This window comes from Arachis hypogaea, chromosome 4 (assembly GCF_003086295.3).
Source record: "Arachis hypogaea cultivar Tifrunner chromosome 4, arahy.Tifrunner.gnm2.J5K5, whole genome shotgun sequence".
Classification (NCBI taxonomy): domain Eukaryota; kingdom Viridiplantae; phylum Streptophyta; class Magnoliopsida; order Fabales; family Fabaceae; genus Arachis; species Arachis hypogaea.
The window spans coordinates 127,915,245-127,930,949 of NC_092039.1; the positions used below are offsets into that span (position 1 = coordinate 127,915,245).

Below are 15,705 nucleotides of genomic sequence, written 5' to 3' on the forward strand. Positions count from 1 at the left end.
ATTCAAGGCATACTTTTCTTTGGATTTTAACTTTCTAAATTCCAAACTGTATATGCGAAAAAGTTTACAGCATTTTTTTTAATGGTAAGTATTCTTAAGATAATTGCTAGATAAATTCATAATTAGTTGTGCAATATGTTGGCCTAATTAAAATCCGGTATGTTAGTTGAGACAATAACACCGCTTTTTAAGTATATAACAACATTTTCTTTGATGATCCATAATAAAATATATAAAAGAAAAATAATTTTGGTGTTGTTTGCTTAGTACTCTAAAAATTGAATGAGGATTAAATCTTAAATAAATTATATGGATCGAATATGTATAAATAATGTTTAGTATTTTTTTTATTTGAATATTTAAATTCCTATATACACGTATACTCTATATATAAGTCAACGAAACTCTACAATACTTTATTAGTCTCAATTACTATCCTTTTCTTTGAATTTTCATGTCTTGTATTATCCCTTTAGTCTTGTTTAATTATCTGATTCATTTTGCAAAGTTAAACACATACACTAAGATCCTCTGCTATTTTCTAAAATGGCTTCTCTGCTTGTTATGCTTCTCCCTCACTTAATGATCCTCTTGATAATGATTCAGATTCCTCCATACTTAAGCTCCAATGATGATAACTATACAAGTTGTGCTGATACTCGCTATGATTGTGGGAAGATTAACAACATTGGTTTTCCATTCTGGGGAGGAAATCGTCCAAAGCAGTGTGGCCACCCTCTTCTACAACTCAACTGTGATCCTGATCATGACTCCACTACTTACATAACCATCAAGAACATGAGATACCGGGTTTTGCAAGCATACCCGGAAAACCAAACCATGAAGATAGCAAGAGTTGACTACTTTGAAGGTCTATGCCCTTCAAAAGCAGTAAACACAAGCCTTGACTTTGAGCTCTTTGATTATGGGCCTGGCAATAAGAATCTTACCCTCTTCTATCATTGTTCTTTAAATAATGGATTGTCCAATTCCATCCCCGGATTTCTTAATTGTTTCTCAAATAGAACTTCAGATGAATACTTTTATGCTAGGCCTGAAGCTCTAGGTGCTCCTCCTTCTAGTGTTGTTTGCACAACAAGTGTGTTTATTCCATTGTTGTTGCAATTTGATGTTAAAGTGGAGTTGACATGGAACAACATAGAAGGTGCTATCCAAAATGGATTCTTGGTGAAATGGATAGGAAGTGTAGCAGAATGTTTCAAGTGTATGAACACAGGTGGAGCCTGTGGCTATGATTTGAATTCAAATCAACCAACATGTTATTGCAAAGATCAGTCTGGCTATTCATATTTGGATGATGGGCACATCAAAATCTGTGATGCTTCTGCCACCTCACCAACTCAAGATGATCTTGGACGTTCAGGTATATGTCATATTTCTAACATGCAATTTGTTTTATAACTATATACAAGAAATAATATCATTTCTTATAGTAGTAGTAACTTATTATAGTCCTTATTAGTTCCTCTATATAACCAATTGTTTCTTTAGTTGAGTTTGATTGTAATCCCATACATAGTTTTCTGTTCTTACTTCTTACTCATATGGCTAAGTCAAATATAGCTTAAATATTTTAAACTAAAGTCATTATCTTACCCTTGCCTCCAAATAGATATCATTTATAGTGTAGAGCCACCTATTGCTATTAGAATATTATTTAATGAGTATCTTAAGAATATTTATTAAGAATATTATAAGTATATAGTTTTTCCAACTCTTAATTTCTTATATAGTGGTCAATTTCTAAATTTCTACGGTGACTTAAGCTCAAATTTTCTTTTCCAGCATTGTCTAATTTTTTATTCAGTATGATGAATTATATTACATATTTTTTAGATAAATTGGTCTATCATATCAATTTTGAAAATTTGTGACCGGATAATAATTTTATTAACAAATTAATACTTTTTTATTAATATTAGTGAATACTTTGAGTTAATATCTTATTTGTATACTTCGAGTTTAAATTATTGACCAAAAAAGTAGTAAATTTTGTTAGTCATATAATATTATTCATTTTTAGTTCTTTTTCCTTTTTTTCGTTTAAAAAGAGTTTTAGAGCAATGATTGAGTTGTCTCCGTAATGAATTCAAGTCGTGAAAATAGCCACTAATATTTATCAAGTTAGGCTGTATACATTATATTTTTCGGATATAGACCTTTTTTATTTCTACGATAATGTAGGATGCTTGTGCATCGAGATACCTTTTCCTATATTTTTTTGGTCCACATATATTGGAAAGTTAAATCTATCTAGGTTTGATTTTTCATTCCTCTGCCCTTCCATATTATGAATATAGTTCATCCTTTGAATTCTATTTTCCTTAGCTAAGCTAGTCTTAAGTTATATACTAATTTTCTTTATTTCTTAAGCTATTTTCCTTAGCTATGCTAGTCTTAAGTTATTTCTTTATTTCTTAAGCTATTTTAGTCAATAGATTTGACTAGCTAGCAAAACTCATATAAGTTTTCCTTTTTTTTTTTAAAATTAAGATGTAGTATTGGCTTGCCAATGAGTAATAGCTCAAATGACATAGTTTCTCCATACTCAATTAAGAGGTTGCGAGTTCGAGTCTCCTATCTTTGGTAAAAAAAAAAAAGATGTAGTATTGGCTTGTCAAAACGAAGTTTAGTTGGTCTAGTAGATAGTTCACTAGTCCGTTTAAACAAGTGTCGGAACTCATATAAGTTTTTTTTTTTTAATTAAGATGTAGTATTGGCTTGTCAAAACCAAGTTAGGTTGGTCTAATAGATATAGCTCACTAGTCCATTTAAGTAAGTATCGAAATTGGAATCCTGCCTTATACATACAACTCAAATAAAAGTATTGCCTTGTCAATCTTTTTGTTTGCAATGTTTTTTTTTTCTTTGTTTGTTCATATCTTTCCATCTAGATTTTGTTCATACTTTCCCCAATTAATTAAGTGGCCATCCTCCTCTCATTACAGTTTTCCACTACTTGTAAACTACGTTACTCGATCTCACAACGTGTATGAAGCGAAGCTAATTCCGTGTATGAAGCTAATTAATTAACCTCCCTAGACATTTTGATTCTTTTCCCTATATTTTCATTTTCATTATGACATCAGCTATGTGTTGTTGACGTCATCCAGCTTCTGCTTCTCCACTGTGTCCATTATTAGATTAACTGGGAATGAGATAAGTTGAATTCTTGTAGCACAAAATATATGTAAAATACAACATAACGCGTTTCCAAATTCCAAGTTATTTGAATGGACGTATATATTTTTATGTAGTTTGAAAGTTTAATTTTAGTTGACATGCACAAATAGGAAGAAAATTAGTGCACTAATTAAATACATGAGAGCGATGTAAATTATTAAGGAAGCTAAGGTGGTCAAAAAACGGGACCTCCGAGGATCCCCTTCTAGAATCACACTTTTCGGAATTCTAATTCAGAGAAAGTGGCAGATTTATGAGATTAATAAAGTAATTAAGTTCATCATATATAACAATATAATTTCTTTTTTCCATGTTCCTTTGCCTCAACTTTTCTATAATAAACCACTCTAATAAGATAAAAATTCACGTATAATTGTTTTAATGTGAAATTGATAATTAAGAGTCCTCAAGTAACAATTTAGTTAAATTTATTAAATTATCTAACGAATTTTGGTTATTATTTTCTTTTTGAGTACTGCTAAAGAGCCAATGACCTAAACGTACAATGTGTACAATGAGCTAAATTTTTTGTCTATGAATAAAATGAACATCACCCATACTATCTAGAATAACCATATCCAAAGATTGAACTATTGATCTTTCGGATCTAGAACTCTAATACCATATCATGAAACCACTCATCCCAAAAGCGTAACCTGACAGGACAATATAACACTAATGGTCATATTTCTAATATTTCCTAAACCTCCATTATACACATTGTACGCTTAGACCATTAGCTCCCGGTACTTATTCTTTCTTAATACAATGTAATATTTGAACGTAGAGACTCACTTGCCGTTTTCTTCGGTTAATGTAATAATATAACAACCTCCTAGAAACACGGCTTTTATATTTTATTATATATTCATTATTCAGTCTTCCTCTGTTTGCTGCACTTTGAACCCAACTCCTATATATTTTCTTCTTCTTTTCCATCATCACTTCTCCTTCTTGTTCTTCTTCTCCCTTTGCAACAATGAAACCTCTTTGTCGTCTTCGCCACCTATATTCCATATGGATGTTCATCTTAGCTCTTATTGTCCTGGCAACCCACGTTCCAACATCTGTAGGTGCCGCTGATAACGTTTATTACTTGGCGTGCAAGAACACTTTAAGCTGCGGATCCATCAGCCAACTCACTTACCCTTTCTGGGGTGAAATTGACAACACTAATGACAGGCCAAACTATTGCGGTGAGCCTAACTTGGAGATCACATGTGAAGATAACAACCATAATAATGGAGTCCCAAAGTTCACAGTGGATTCTGTCAAATACAGGATTCTTGATTGGGACGTCGGTAAACAGAATCTGACAGTTGCTAGGGACGATTACTTTAGTACTAGCATTGATTTCTGTTCAGGAGATTTCAGCAACAACACCTTGAATGAAACCATACTTCAATATGATGATAACAGTGTTGTCAATATCACAATCTTATACAAGTGTTCTTCAGAAACAAAGCCTTCAGATCAGTTTAAGATTGTTCAGAGTTGCGGCAGCAGTAGTGTCTACTATGCTGAACAAGATGATAATAAGGCGCTGCCTTATTATGAAGGTTGCAGCACTGTTATTTTTCCTGTTTCAAAGGCCCTAGCTTCGGCTTTTGCTAACAGTGCCAATAACCCCACTAGAATTCAGCAAGCGTTGCAAGGTGGTTTTGTCTTGAAATTATTGCCTCAAATCAATGATCAGTGCAGAGGATGCACTAACTCAGGTGGCAATTGTGGCAGCAATGATGGACATTTCGTCTGTTACTGTAATGATGGAACTCATTCAAATTCTTGTTCAGGTAAGTTTGTTTCTTAATTATTATTCATGATCATGCCTGCATGCGTGTGCTGGTTTCTGTCTTTCTGTTACCGCAATTGCTCCATCCAATACCCTTCTATATTTTGCTCGTGGTGGTTCATCCATGCAACAATTTCATGGACCAAAATTTATGTTAATAGTATTAGATAGATATTCTTAATCGAGATTAATTACTTAGGATTATTGTTAATGGGATTAACATGCGTCAAACCCTCTATCTCTTGATTAAGGGTATGTAGCTCTATTTTCTTTCTTTTTTTTTTTTTTTTTTTGCCTCATCAACACTATACGGAATCTGAAAGAACACATACAAGGTCAGAAATTGCTTGCAAGTTGATGTTTGACTTTTGGGGTACGGTACGCGGAAGAGTTCAGCTCCTTGATAAATTCCCATGTTGACCATTTCATTATTAGACTATTATATACGTAGTTTTCACTAAATTAATAGTAAAATATATTATATTATTATATAGTTTTATTCTTCTAATGCTTAACTCACGCCTGCCTCTCATCCAGGCATTGTTTTTATTTCACATCTTAGCAGCCCCCCGAGTTTCTAGTTATGTGGCTTCAAACTTCATTCAATTCTTTGATTTGGATTTTGTGTCCTGATTTTTTTATTTTTTCGGGGTACCATATGCTTAAGATAAGAATTTCCACTTGCATAAAATATTGGGGACTAGGACTTCAATTTATATTAAAGTTGATTTTTTTTTTCTGCTTTTATATTTGGAAGGTGTTCAAGTAGATATTAACTTATGATGCCAAAAGTAAAAGTTAAAACTGTGTTGCACCTCTTTTGACTTTTGAGTTCTGTTAGGCTGCGTTTGTTTCCGATAACAGGACAAGATACTGATGGACAGAGATAAAATTTTGTGTTCTTATATTCTATTTGGTGATAAACTAGAATAAATTATGAAAATTTAATTTATTTTTATTTTTTTTCATTAAAAAATTTGAGATGAAAAATATAATAATAAAAAATATAATTATAAAAAATTAACAAGAATAATGAAAGAAAAAAATAAAAAATAAGTTGTGTTTCTTGTTAGTGTCTCCGTGTCCTTCCTGTCAAGATGGACATAAAATATACTAATTTAGTGTCACTTGACACATTGTCTCTGCCTATGTCTTCTCTGCCAAACACGATTTTGTGTCTCTGTGTCTCTGTCTCAGTGTCCTATCTCTATAAACAAACGCAGCCTTTTATATATAAACCAAGAATTCAATAAAGGACCTAATTTTTTAGTTAATATCAATAAATTTTTGTAAACTTTAAATTATAAATTCTAATTTAAAAAAAAAAATTTTTAAAATTTTTTTTATATTAGACTAATATTAATTAATTAAAAATTAGTGTCTATATTTATTCATTGATAAAACATAAGCTCAATGGATATATTAGAAGGGAAATATTTGATAAAAAAATTAATAAAAAATAATATAAATTTATCTTATTTAACATTCATTAATTATTATTAAAATTAATAAATATTAAATAGAATAAATTTAAGTTATTTAGACTAATTTTTTATTATCTCTATAACATTACCGTTATTAGAGAGGTTATACATTATGTTTGGTCACTAATAGCCTAAACTGTTTGACTCTGGAGCAGTAGTGATCAGTGATGAGTGATCACCAACCCTTAAATTTTAAAAAACATTTAGCAGAATTAGGTAATCCCCATTTCCAACATAAAATATTACAATATTAATAGGTCACCTAAATTTGCATTCCTTACAATTGTGGTGTGGCTTATAAGAAGTCAATGGCATTACGCATCTCTCTTCTATATTTTAGTGTAATGTCATAAGTCTCTTTACCAAGCTATGTTTCTGAAGATGCAAATTCTTCATCCAATGAGTATCTTTTCCTCATTTTTGGTCACCATCATATCCATCATATTTCTGAATCAAGCCCCAACATCATTTTGTGCCATTGGTATGAGGATGGATACAAATTCAACTACTCTTCTTAATGGTTATGCCTCTTTGTTGAATGAAAGCAATAGTTTGTGTGGTGATGAATGCCCAAAAAGTGGTGGCCACTGTGATCTAAACCCTGTTTCAGGGGTTTTATCTTGCTATTGTAAAGATGGATCTGTTGTTCAATCTTCATGTCCATCAAGTAAGTATACTCATTACTCATGTAAGCTTTATAATACACTTTGAGTATGATTACTAACTTAATTAGTAGAGTGAATACCTCACTCGACTCCTCACAATTATCTCGAAAGGACAACGAGACAAAAAAAAAAAAAACATCTAACCCGGCCCCTGATCTTTTTTTTTTGGGACTGATTAGCTCCTGTGCAAAAAAAAAAACAACATTCACTTTTTTTGGTACAGAGGCTAATCAGTCCCGTAAAAGTAAAACTCAGGAGCCGGGTTGGTTTTTTTTTTTTTGTCGAAGATTTCGTTGTCTTTCGAAGTAATTGTCAGGGACTGTTTTGGGTTTTTCTCGAATTAGTAACCTAACAATATAAATTATACTTTGGATGAGAATTTTTATGATATTGAATATTTTTTAAACTTTATTTCTATTTTTAATGGACTAAAAATTTTTGTATCTAGATTTTCAATGATAAATATCTACGAGTTAAAAATGTTAATTGAGTCAATATTTGAGGGACATTTATATGATATGAATGCTTCTACTTAAGAATTGGTCTATGATGCAAAATGTGATTATTTTATTTAATTTATTTTCTCTCCATTTGTTTTTACCAAGTCAATAATATCTTGCAGCTTTACTACGTCATTGTGTAGTATAATTCTTGTATTAGGTAGAAGTAAGTAGCTATTAGTCCTTGTGAACACTGCACATATAATATTTAAAAAATTAGAGGTTGCTGTCTTTGATTGCAATTAAACTTCTTCTTTCACATTTTATAAAGTCAACAAATACAGGAAATTCATCAATTCTCTGCTTACTATTATTAGCATCTTAAATGCACTTAATTACATTTACAGTGAGTTTTAATAGGAGTGAAATTGGAAAACGGGTCAACAAGTTTTTTCAATTTTCTCCCTTTATAAGCAAAAAGTCTATGTGCATTAGTCAATATAGAAATTGAATAAGCTCATTTAAACCTCTTTTACATAGAAATATCATGGTGCTTGCAAAACAAGTGATTATAGTGTGTTGGAACTTGGAACATATATGCTTTTACAATTTGACATTGAAAAATATATTGACTGTGGACTATTCTAAGAGCTCACTTAAATTTGATTTGAAAAACTTACACAGTTCATCAGTTATTTCTGTTTATGTTTATCTTGTTATTCTTCCTCTGTTTTAATTTTTAACTTCTTTTCAACACAATAAAACATTATTTACAAAAAGTCAAACATTAAAATGGATTATTTTATACGTCTCTATTTATAACATTTTTTATAAAAAAAAATAGCACAATTTTTAACTTAAATCAAATTATCTAATATTTAAATTAAATAAAAATTCATATAAAATTATCTTTATATAAAATTAATAATTAAAAATTATTAAATAATAATTTAATTAAATATATTAAATTATCTAATAATTTTTAATTAATTACTTTATATAAAGATAACTACACGTGAATTTCCACTGTTCGAACTAACAATCTTAAAACCAAAGCTACACAAAGCTATTTTTATTTTGTCCATTGATTAGTTGCTAGCAGCTTTCAGTCCTATTTCTAGATTTTGACCAGTCTCCACTCTCCATTGAACCAACCGTACAAGAGACTATATGTTTGACCATCAAAGTAATACACCCCCCTCATTTTCTTTTTATATTACACATGTTGGTCCAGGACCAATTATTTTATTGAACCAATATTGGATTATCAGATGATACTATTAAAATATGTACTCACAACTTATTTTAAAGTTATTTTCTTAGGTAAAAATTCAGGTGCAGTCAACTTCACGTAAAGTTGATATTTAAGAGCTGTTAAATTAAAATTTAGTCAAATCAATCAAATCATTTAACAATTCTCAGATATCAACTTCACATAAAACCGACTTCGTCTGAATTTTCACCTTCCAGTAAATGTAATGAAGTACTAACCCGGCTGCTAAAACTAACAACATATAAAAACACTCAAATTCAGTACATGTTTTTGCATGCTCTTCACGTACATCATAAAGTCCAAGTCAACTAAATCCATCTTACTGTTCTTTTCTTTAATAGTTTCATAGTAATCAGTAACACCAAAACCAACAACTAACACTTTTAAAACAACAAACTAACTAAACCCAAATGAGTAAACGTAACCAATAATGAAACAACAAACTATGTTGTCCCTCTCTTCTTTCTCTTCTTTCTCCATCACCATTTTCTTCTTCTTTATCTTCATATTCTCTCTTCTTCACCCTACAACTCCGCTACCTTCCAATGCATCATTCTCCCTCTGCAGCAACACTACATTCAACTGTGGCAACATCACCAACGTTTCCTACCCTTTCACCGGCGCCGACCGCCCCTTCTTCTGCGGTCCGCCGGAGTTCCATTTGACATGCAACGACGGCGTCCCTGAGTTAAACATCTTGTTGGTTCGCTACCGAGTCCTCCAACTTGATTCAGTAGCTCAAAGCCTCACCATAGCCAGAGCAGACCTTTGGAACAACACATGCACCAACGTGCACTTAAACTCAACCATTGATGATGGAACTAGTAGCTTCACCTATGGTTCCGGGAACAAGAACCTTACTTTGTTCTATGGGTGTGGACCATCTATGTTAAACATAACTCCTGTTAATTTGTTTCACTGTGATAGTGGTTATGGGAATAAAAGTGATTCCTACTCTTTGATTGGTCCTTTGCCTATGGATCCTATTCTTAGCATTGTTCATTGTGAGCTTGGTGTTGAGGTTCCTATTCTTGAAGATCAGGCTAATAGGCTCATAGGGAACAGGTCTTTGCTTAGGGAGGTTTTGATGAAGGGTTTTAATGTGAGTTATAGCAATAATCATTATGAGAGCGAGTGTTTGAAGTGTGTTATTGGTGATGGTGGCCAGTGTGGGTTTGATTTTGATTCAAATAAAGTTATTTGCATTTGTGATGATCAGTTGTGTTCATCTTCAGGTATTGCAGCCTCTGTTTTTGTGATGAAAATTCTGATTGTATGTACCAAAAAAAAGATTGTTTTAGGGATGATACTTTATATAATATACTAATTCTCTTTGTTATCATTATATGATTCCTTGTTTTGACTGTTCTTATTTTGTGGAATGTTGCAGGGAAAAGTACTAACAAAGCAGCTATTGCAGCAGGTACTTCACATACATTCTTGTTAATAGTTGAAGTGAATTCTAATAATGCCTAATAATAATAATGAATTTTGATAGTAAAATGTTCTAGCATTGTCTTTCAGGTGCTACCTCAGGAGCTGTAGTCTTTGTTGTCCTTCTTATAGGTACACTTTTTGTGATAAGAAGAAGGAGAAGAAATGCTGAAAGATCAAGAAGCAACAAGGATATTTTGCCTTTGAGTGGAGTCCCTCTTACATCTTCAACTACAAGTAGTAGTAACACATCTCAGAGTGTTTCTTCTTACCCTTCCTCCAAGTCAGATTCTGTGCCAAAGAGTTACTACTATGGTGTTCAAGTGTTTGACTATGCTGAACTTGAAGAAGCTACCAACAATTTTGACCCTTCTAGAGAACTTGGCGAGGGAGGCTTTGGCACTGTTTACAAAGGTAATAATAACAACAAAGTCTTCAGTCTATACTTGAATTCTTGCAAATATACATAAAGAGTTTTAATTTTTTCACACATAATACTAACATTTAATCTTATAATGATTATTGTTGAGCAGGTATGCTTCAAGATGGGCGTGTAGTTGCAGTGAAACGCCACTATGAAAGCCATTTAAAGCGTGTTGAGCAGTATATGAATGAAGTTGAGCTTCTAGCACACTTGAGGCACAAGAATTTGGTCACACTCTTTGGCTGCACTTCAAGACACAGCAGAGAACTCATCCTTGTTTATGAGTTCATACCTAATGGAACACTAGCCGATCACCTCCATGGAAGCCTTGCAAATTCCACCTTACTTACTTGGAATGTAAGATACAAAGTTGCACTCGAAACAGCCGAGGCGCTTTCCTACCTTCATTCTAAGAAAGTCATACACAGAGATGTTAAGTCCACAAACATTCTGCTGACAGAGACTTTTCAAGTTAAGGTTGGTGATTTTGGACTATCAAGGTTGTTTCCTAAATTTGTTACTCATGTCTCAACAGCGCCACAAGGCACACCTGGCTATGTTGATCCGGAGTATTACCAGAACTACCAATTGACCGATAAGAGTGATGTTTATAGCTTTGGGGTGGTGTTAGTTGAGCTTATATCTTCACTGCAAGCAGTGGACATAACCCGGAACCGGAATGAAGTTAACTTGGCTAGTCTTGCAGTGAATAGGATACAGAACCAAGAATTGCATGACATGGTTGATCCATGTCTTGGATTTGAGAAGGACAATGATGTAAGGAGGATGGTAACTGCTGTTGCTGAATTGGCATTTAGGTGCTTGCAGCAGCAGAGAGATATGAGGCCCTCCATGGATGAGGTTCTTGAGATCTTGAGAGGGGTAAAGGGTGATGAGTTTGGTGCATTAGAGAGAAACTCATCAGAGTCAGCGGTGGGTGTTAACCATAATAAGACAGAGGAGGTTATACTTTTGAAGAAGGTTCTACCACCAGTTTCACCAGATTCTGTTGCTGATAAATGGGTTAGCAGCTCTTCTACATCTAGCACTTCATAGCTTCTAAGATTATTTTTTCCATTTCTTTTGTAATGGTTTCACTGAGCTAGTTTCAAAGTTCATCATACCCTTCACAATTCACATCTCTTAAGATTCATTTTGAGGCCTTTTATGTATGTTTTCATGTTAATATGTGTGAGAGGTTGAACTCAATATTGAAAAATAGGTAATATGATTAGAGAAGAGAGACTTAATAAATACTTTTTGTGTAAATATTTTTACTCTAATCAGTTTCTTTGATTGATATATACACATAAAGAGGAACATGTTAGTGAATTATGTTTGAATTTGGTTTTGGAAATGATTTTGAATTTAAGCAGAAATCACCTAAAATTGTTAATCGACCCTAATATATAATACAAAGTTAATATTTTAACCATTTTCTTTGTTTTATCCAAATTTTTTTTTAGTCATTGCTCATGAAATTTTACAGAGTGTGACTTTTCAAACATTTTGTTATACAAAGAGGACTTAAATTAGTGATAGTGAAATTAGTTAAGAAGTGTGTTGGTGATTGGCACATGACAAGTGCTGAATTTCCCTCATCTTATTACAGCAGTGGGACATGCTAAGAAGAACTTCTTAACACAACATGTGCACTTCCTTAGTCAGGATTACACAACTACATTGATACATTTGACAGGTAGGTTGTTCTGGTACTCTATATCCACATGCTTGTCATGGTTAATATACAAGCCATTTTATTCATGTTTCAGCTACTCTTGCTTGTGTAGTCACTGAGTAACTCAGGAGATATTGCTGAAGAATGTGTCATTTTTATCTTTTATAATGCAGTTGTGATTATGGGCTTGGAATGCTTCATTCTCCTGGAAGACATTCCCAGTATGGACATGTGAATTATGAACCTTAGTATATTAATAGAATGTGGGACATTTTCTTTCTCTTCCCCACATTTTCCTTTTCTTACCACTCATTCAAACTCACTAGGATTTGTATATTAGGTGTGCTAATTTGTAAATGCAACCTACATGCTTACTATATATTCTTTTATTTCTAACAGAGGTTGTAGAATTGTAACATTTTAGTTAGTTATGTAAATTTTCACTTTTCTAAGCCTTCACTTCAAATTCATGCATAATTTTTTTTTTTGAAGTAAAGGAGCTCAACACAATAGAGTGGAGCAATAAAAGTAGCTAAAAGTACCATCGAAAGTAAAAACCACAACCCCTAGTCATCTTCGGCATGGCTATCAACAACCAAAGGGCTCACCACCAATTCATTCCTCCAGATACGTAAACGACCTGTTGATAATTTCCACCACACTTGAAGCCTGATTTCTGAAGAGCCTGCCATTCCTTTCCAGCCAGACTGTCCATATAACAGCAAAAAACCCAATAAACCACCTCTTCCTGTCCACCTTCCTTGGTGATGAGTTCGTCCAGCTTTCAAAGTGGTGCTTTAGTGTACCTGGAAAGCACCACCGCCGTCCAAAGGCAAGCAGCCAAGCACACTACACCTGCCAAGTGATTTTTTTCCGATTTTTTGATGCATAATTTGATATCTAAAGTACCCTTTGTTGAGCAATTGATTATATCATCTAATCACTGTTTAATATCTAACTATGAATATATAAGAAGTAAAAATAAAGTGTTGGAAAATATTTGGAGTGGACCACTAAGTGGATTCATGGCAGTTGGGTCCACTACTTTTGTAGGTGTTCTGAGTATGCTTAGCAGAATAAGTCCTATCTCCTTTGCAATCACATGCTACCCCAAATTGGACTTGGGCTCTACACTCCTCCTTCTTCTTGTTATCCACAACTCCCTCAAAACAAAAACAGACTAAGACACATTAACTCACTCCAAACAAAGCCATTCTTTATATTAAAAAATAAATTAAATCTCATACTATAAATATTAAATAACATCAATTAAATCATATTCATATTTTGTTATTGTTTAGGTGTGACAAATCAAATCATACAGGTATATGATGGAAGATACTATGGTTGATTCGATGTTTATATAAAAGGAGTAGAAGAGAGATAAAGCCACCTTTTATATTCTCCCAATAAAGCCACTTCCTTAGTAACTCTTCTCTCTCTTTCTCTCTCTTCCTTCAGATCTCAGTTTCTCTCTCTAAAAAACCGTTCCTAAATTAAAATTTTCTGCTAAATGCATCACAAATGCCTAACCTTCATAAATTCAAGCTCTTAGCCACTCAATGTTCCGTCGCCGGCAGTCCAACACGCAGCCCTACCACCAGCCCTGTTATTCATCTCCGCCGCCGCAAGACCCTCCGCATGCTCCTAACTCGCCCTTCCTCCGACCACCACCGCCGACGCTTCCATCCTCCGCCAACGCAAGATCCCCCCGACACCACCACCACCACCACCAGAGTCCGCCACAAGCTCAAGGACCTCTTCGTCTCCTCTCCATCGCCGCCGCCAGCAGAAAACACCGCCGCCGCCAAGAGCTGCCGAGAATTAGAACAGCAGCAACAGCTCCACCACCATGAGCAGGACGGATTTGTCTCCGGCGGCTCCGCTTTCGGCGTCAGGTTCCGCTCCGGATCTCCACTCCGACGCAGCAGCGGCGCAGCTCTCCGGCCAATAACATCGGCGTTCCGGTACCGGTTACTCCGACGAGCATGGCGACCGATGTTAGTGACAATTCCTGAGTAGTGTCATGACTGTACGGATAAGCTTAATTCCGGAATTTTTATTTTTTTATTTATTTATTTCATTACTTAACTAGTTAACTTAAATTTTTGAGAAAAAAAGAAACAGAAAAAAAAAAGAAAAAAAAAAAAAAGAAAAGAATAATATTCTCTGCTTGCTGCTAACGTGCTCCGCGTGCGTTTGTTATATCATTATGGGTGTGCTTAACGACTTAACGTAACTACAACGTTTGGCGCATTTTTATTTTTTAACATTACGGTAGCATCTATACGACGCCGTATTTGTTGGAAGTTGTACGTTTGACTAACGATGCCCAACGGCTTCTTTTGTATTCTTGTAAATTTTTGTTTTGCGTGTAGAAGATCAGAAGAAAATGGCATGCAATGCAATGCGATATTTTGATTTTTGTTTTTTGACTTTGGAGAATCATTAGTTAATTAATTAAGTGATTGATTAATAGATAACTAAATTTAATAAGTGTACGTGTTAGTACTTAGTAATATTGGGACGTGGATGAGTTAAGAGAACTAGGATGCTTTCCAAAAAAAACAAAAGTCTCTCTCTATTTGCAGTTTCCATGTGTCTCTGCCCTGAGATGTTTTCTTGTTTTCTAAGTACTACTAGTGTCTTTATCTTCTAGTTTTGTACTAATGTTCTAGATTAAAGGCATTTTTAGATGTTCTCACACTTAAGCATAAGTAATAATGCTTTATTTAGGTTGTTGGTGTGCATAATGAGAAAGTGAAAATTAATAATAATGATGTCTTATTGTGGCTAAATTCTAGTATAGTGTTTAGTTCTAGTTCAATTATTAAAGGGCAATAATACATGCACATTATAAATATTCTTTTGTATTTGTATAGTCCTAAACACTTGATATGGTAGGCCCGTGTACGAATTTCCATTCAGTGCATAATGTGGATTCTGCATTTGTTGTACATTTGGAAGCCTTTAATATTCTAAACTATGGGGTTCCTAAATAATGATGTTGGGCATAATGTTGGCAAGTGATGATGCTACCTAGCTAGAGAGATTTCAGATCTGAGATTTAATTGTGAGTAAATCCGTTGTGATTAATATCTTAATCACAAGTTTATCGTTATCTTTTGTTTCATAGGGACAGAGTCAAATTTGCAACCTAAGAAAATGACAATGTTTTATGCTTGCCAAAGAGAAAGAGTTAAGTGTACCCGTTTAGGGTTGCATGGTATCTAATTGCATATACATATGGCAAAATATGCTGAGCCACTTTTGTTTGTATTCTTTGATTAAAATTGACCTCAAATTGTGTG

The 15,705-nt window shown here is 33.6% G+C and overlaps 2 protein-coding genes across 12 annotated transcripts; both read left to right on the forward strand.

The window, feature by feature from the left end:
* The first annotated feature begins 426 nt into the window (after nt 1-426).
* LOC112744934 (LEAF RUST 10 DISEASE-RESISTANCE LOCUS RECEPTOR-LIKE PROTEIN KINASE-like 1.4) lies at nt 427-13,525 on the forward strand. 11 transcript variants are annotated; one of them, XM_072234201.1, is made up of 6 exons: nt 427-1,384; nt 10,249-10,281; nt 10,383-10,706; nt 10,826-11,739; nt 12,329-12,415; nt 12,568-12,846. In XM_072234201.1, the coding sequence occupies exons 1-5, from the start codon at nt 547-549 to the stop codon at nt 12,356-12,358; spliced, it is 2,139 nt and encodes a 712-aa protein (XP_072090302.1). In that variant the 5' UTR covers nt 427-546; the 3' UTR covers nt 12,359-12,415; nt 12,568-12,846. The 11 variants fall into 11 exon arrangements, with proteins under 11 accessions (XP_072090302.1, XP_072090303.1, XP_072090304.1 ...); XM_072234202.1 differs by lacking the exon at nt 12,568-12,846 and adding an exon at nt 12,887-13,017 and having other exon boundaries at nt 452-1,384; XM_072234203.1 differs by lacking the exon at nt 12,568-12,846 and adding an exon at nt 12,892-12,932 and having other exon boundaries at nt 452-1,384.
* A 393-nt stretch (nt 13,526-13,918) lies between these two features.
* Nucleotides 13,919-14,416, forward strand: LOC112795489 (uncharacterized). The gene has a single exon (XM_025837419.1). It carries the CDS (start codon nt 13,919-13,921, stop codon nt 14,414-14,416), a length of 498 nt encoding a protein of 165 aa, XP_025693204.1.
* Nucleotides 14,417-15,705: the final 1,289 nt, after the last annotated feature.